Source organism: Palaemon carinicauda, chromosome 38 (genome assembly GCF_036898095.1).
Source record: "Palaemon carinicauda isolate YSFRI2023 chromosome 38, ASM3689809v2, whole genome shotgun sequence".
Classification (NCBI taxonomy): domain Eukaryota; kingdom Metazoa; phylum Arthropoda; class Malacostraca; order Decapoda; family Palaemonidae; genus Palaemon; species Palaemon carinicauda.
Window position 1 is genome coordinate 48702222 of NC_090762.1, and position 4628 is coordinate 48706849.

The 4628-nt window shown below is 31.7% G+C and overlaps 1 protein-coding gene across 1 annotated transcript in view; it reads left to right on the plus strand.

Moving 5' to 3' along the window:
- The window catches only part of LOC137630606 (uncharacterized), a 181347-nt gene extending 176951 nt beyond the window's left edge, over nt 1-4396 (plus strand). Inside the window, exon 5 of the mRNA XM_068362198.1 lies at nt 3903-4396. Coding sequence (XP_068218299.1) covers nt 3903-3986 — 84 coding nt within the window. The 3' untranslated portion in view covers nt 3987-4396. The remainder of the gene's footprint in view (nt 1-3902) is intronic.
- Nucleotides 4397-4628: the final 232 nt, after the last annotated feature.

Here is a 4628-nt window from a genome sequence, read left to right on the forward strand (position 1 = left end):
TACACGGTATAATAATAATAATAATAATAATAATAATAATAATAATAATAATAATAATAATAATAATAATTATAATAATAATAATAATGAAAGTTGTGGGTTATACCTCCATGGCTATTTAATATACCTATAGCTAATATGACACTAGAAGTCATAGATTTAGAAAATTTGCTAGATACGAGAAGGGATCTTAATTGGAATCTGGAATGACTATCGTTATCGTTATAGTTAGAAGAAACTGCAGATACTATTGAAAGATTTAAGAGCAGATGTTAGCAAGAGAAAGGTTTTGAGGGTTGGTAGAAGCTGGGAAGACAGATCAAAGAATGCAGGTATTAGTGGTTGAAAATTTGATGTAGATTTGCATATATATTAATTTTAGAATAAAATACACTTATGATGGTAAGATGGGACACGAAGTAAGTCAATAAATTCTAAAGCAAAGAACGAACAGTATTATTGTTATAATTATTACTGGATAAGCTACAATCATAGTTGGATAAGCAGGATATTACAAGCCCAATGGGTCCAAAGGGGAAAATAGCTCAGTTAGGAAAGGAAATAAGGAAATAAATAAACTATACATTAGAAGTAAGAATATAAAATATAAAATACCTCAAGATCAGTAATAACGTTAAAATAGATCTATCATATAAAAACTATGAAGAGAGACATGTCAACCTATTCAACATGCAAACATTCGCTGCAAATCTTGACTTCTAAAGTTTCACCGATTCAGCTACCTGATTAGGAAGATCATCCCACAATCTAGTCACAGCTGGAATCAAACTTCTAGAATACTGTTGAGCCTTATGATGTAAAGGGCAAATCTTTTAGAATTAATGGCATACCAAGTACTACTTACAGGATGGTACTGTCTGGGAAAATGTGAATGCAAAGGATTGTTAGAATTATGAAACATCTTATGCAACGTACTTAAGGAACAAACAGAACGACTGTGCCAGAAATTTATATCCAGATCAGAAATAAGAAATTTAATAGAATACAAGTTTTTGTTTAACAAATCAAGATGAGAGACATCGTGGAAGAAATTAAACAAAAGTTTAGAGTTTCAATGGAAGCAAAGCATGAATACAAGAAGTGAAGGTTGAGTCAACTTACTTTTATTGAAGTGAAGTTTGGAAGTTAAATGCAAATCAAATAAACATATGTAGAATCCATAACGATGGAATGTTTAATATAGGAAGATTGATTGATTGATTTGATGTTTTCTGGCATCCTGACATCTAAGGTCATTGACGCCCATTAATATAGAAAGAATTAAACATTGAAAGTGTGGAGATAAACAGATAAAATAGTAAGATTTTAACATGAGTGGAGAAATTTCTCAAAATGTTTTTATATGATGGGATCACATGGAAATAATAGAGGATAAGTTGGTTAAATGTTTTTACAGAACGAAGGTGGAGGAAAACAGCTACAGATGATGGGGTGTGATGAGATAGGTTAACGAGTAAACTAATTTATTAAATGACCGAGCAGTGAAATCTTAAAAGGATTCCATTCCAGTCTTCTTCAGGAACGACCTGAATATATCTGAGCCCTTCGGCAGGCAAAGAGGATGCCTGCTTATCTAACGGGTATTCATTCCAGAGAGGGCGTTTGTTTTCTGATAGGCCGTCGAGGTTACAATGGAAACCCGAAATAGGGACACCTGAAAGTAATTTCCTCCTTTATTAAATTTGGAGACACGTGGAAACAAAAAAAATTTTCGATGTTTTTATAAGGAGGAGGAGGAGGAGGAGGAGGAGGAGGCGGAGGAGGAGGAGGAGGAGGAGGAGGAACAAATGACAGCAACGACGACTAGATAAATGAATGAAATCGGCAACTAATAATAATAATAATAATAATAATAATAATAATAATAATAATAATAATAATAATAATAATAATAATGATACCAGGAGAAGGTGAAGGAGAAACAAAATCAACGGTGGTAAAGAAGAATAAGAAGTACACAAATAATAAAATCAACAAGATTAAAAAGAAAAAACCGAAAAAGGGCAAACATGATTAGAAGAAGAAGAAGAAGAAAAAAAAGAAGAAGAAGAAGAAGACGACACACTACGCAACTGGAGATTGAAAAGGAAATGAAAAGGAAGGAGTATAACAACGGAGTGAAGGGGACGATAAAAAAAATCTGGATTCGGGTAAAAACAGGGGGGAAAAAAAGCAAGACAATGGGAGGCAAAGTTGAGAGTTATAAGAGAGAAAATAATAGGCTTTTCTAAGATGGTATCTCAATATCATTTTGACGTATTTGCCAAGGGGATATCATGTTCTTTAACAATTTGTAAAGTCGGTGTCAGAATAATTGAAATAACATTTATAGAGATTTCTTTAATCTAATTTTAGTTGTACATTTGTCAGAAGTATGTGGATTGATGAAATCGCCCGTGCATTGTGTATGCAATACAAGCAAATAAACATCGCACTTAAAGAAAGAATGCATAATCAATTATAAGTGGGATGCCAGATAACTCATAATCAATCAATCAATTATCAGTGGCGCATGTTTTCACATTTTCTTCTTTTATTTACAGCATATTCTTATAGGGTAAACTTCGTTGTCATTGTCTTTATAGTCTGTGAATCTTGATTCGTTGAGGCCAATTATAGATTTCATGTCTGTCTGCATACACTAATATATACAGAATATATATATATATATATATATATATATATATATATATATATATATATATATATATATATATATATATATATATATATATATATATATATATATATATATTTATATATATAAATATAATTTATATATATATATATATATAATTTATATATATAAATATAATTTATATATATATATATATATATATATATATATATATATATATATATATATATATATATATATATATATATATACGTGCGTGTGTGTGTGTGTATTATCATTTTTATATTCATATATATACTTAAACATACATTAGCGAATTCTTTAAAGACATGGATAAATTTAATCAAATAAAGTGGCATTACTTTAAGATATAGAAAGAAAGGCCAGGAAATCCTCTATAAGAGATACTATGTACAATATGTAGTTTGATCTAAAAAGGATACAACGCAGAACGAGTGATTAACTGCTTAACAAAGTCAATGTCTCTCAAAGTCTTTAATACAAGTTGTCAATTAAAAATAACAACAAAGCAGACATTTGTTGTTACTGAATCTTATTACCAAATGATAACTCGAATTATTAAGAGCATTTTGTTAGAAATTCACAGTAGAATGTATTATGCAACATTGTAGACGGGAAATTATTATCATTTGGTTAGTCGGTACAGTTGGCTACAATAGTTCCGTTACACTCTACGGGATGCTTAGGAAACATCTGATATCTGCATATTGTTTAACCAAAGAGAAACTCTTGGCACGACTCCCTGTAAAACAAAGTCTCTGTCCTCATAAACACGGGATTAAAAACATTCATATTATATTCAAGTAATGGGGTTAAGCAAACAGCCATATTTCTTATCACATCACTTTGAAAAATACTTAGAAATGCTTTTAATTACAGTGTTTCTAAGCTCAGTGACTTTGTTTTACAGCCAGCGTTGCCAATATTTCTTTTTTACTAAACAGCGTTACCCACTACAATATTCCGATACCAGACGTCTCCCAAGCTTCCCATAAAGTGTACCGGAATTAATGAAGCCAACTGTACAAGTCAACAGATCTGCATTAACCCTACAAATTCCCTTTACACATTACCTTACGCATTGCCAGCACTTGCAGTAGAAACTACCATCGTATGCAAACATGTATATGAAAGAAGTTAAGAACAACTTATGTTAGGCTAATTGTTTGTGAGCTAATTACTATTCAACATATTTACTATCTCCACTGTTATCTCATTCCAGATTCTTTGGGAATCTCCCTGCCTGCCCAGGGTTTCCGAGCTGCTAATCCACCCTGGTGACGTCATCGTTCTTACACCTCGCTAACTCGCCTAGCTGTCAGACGCAAGATTATCATGCATCTAAAACAAGGGAAAGAGCGTTGATAACGTGATCAGCAAATTCTTATGATGATTTTCATTTGAAGATAAAATAGCTATTAGAACGTGCATCTTTTTTTTCTCTACGCTGTACAAAACATATCAAAAGACCTGGAAGCACTGACGGAAAGTCTGAGCAATGAAGAAATAAATGGGAATTTTGTTGTTTTTGGAATCATTCTTATTGTGTGTCGTGTTCCGCTATGAAGATTACTATGGATTATGGTCGGATAGTTAATGTATTCCCAGTAGTGTTCATGTAATATATGTTACAGAGTATGATTATCAGAGATTCCCCTAAATGATATTAAATTGTTTAATAAATCAAATTACCTCTAAAGACAAATAAGACAGAATTTCTTTAAGAAGCTTCATTTACCCTTAAGTGTTCCATGATGTTTTGGGAGTCTGCTTTAACAAAAATATAACCCCTTTTTAATGTGAAGATGACAAACTTTAAATGCATTAGAAATTGTGAGCTTGCAAAGGATGAATAAAGAGGTAAAAAGGTGGGAGAAGACAGATATTCATCTGCTGATAAAAAAACAGAACCTAGATAACAAACATTCAGAGAAACCACACCTCAGCC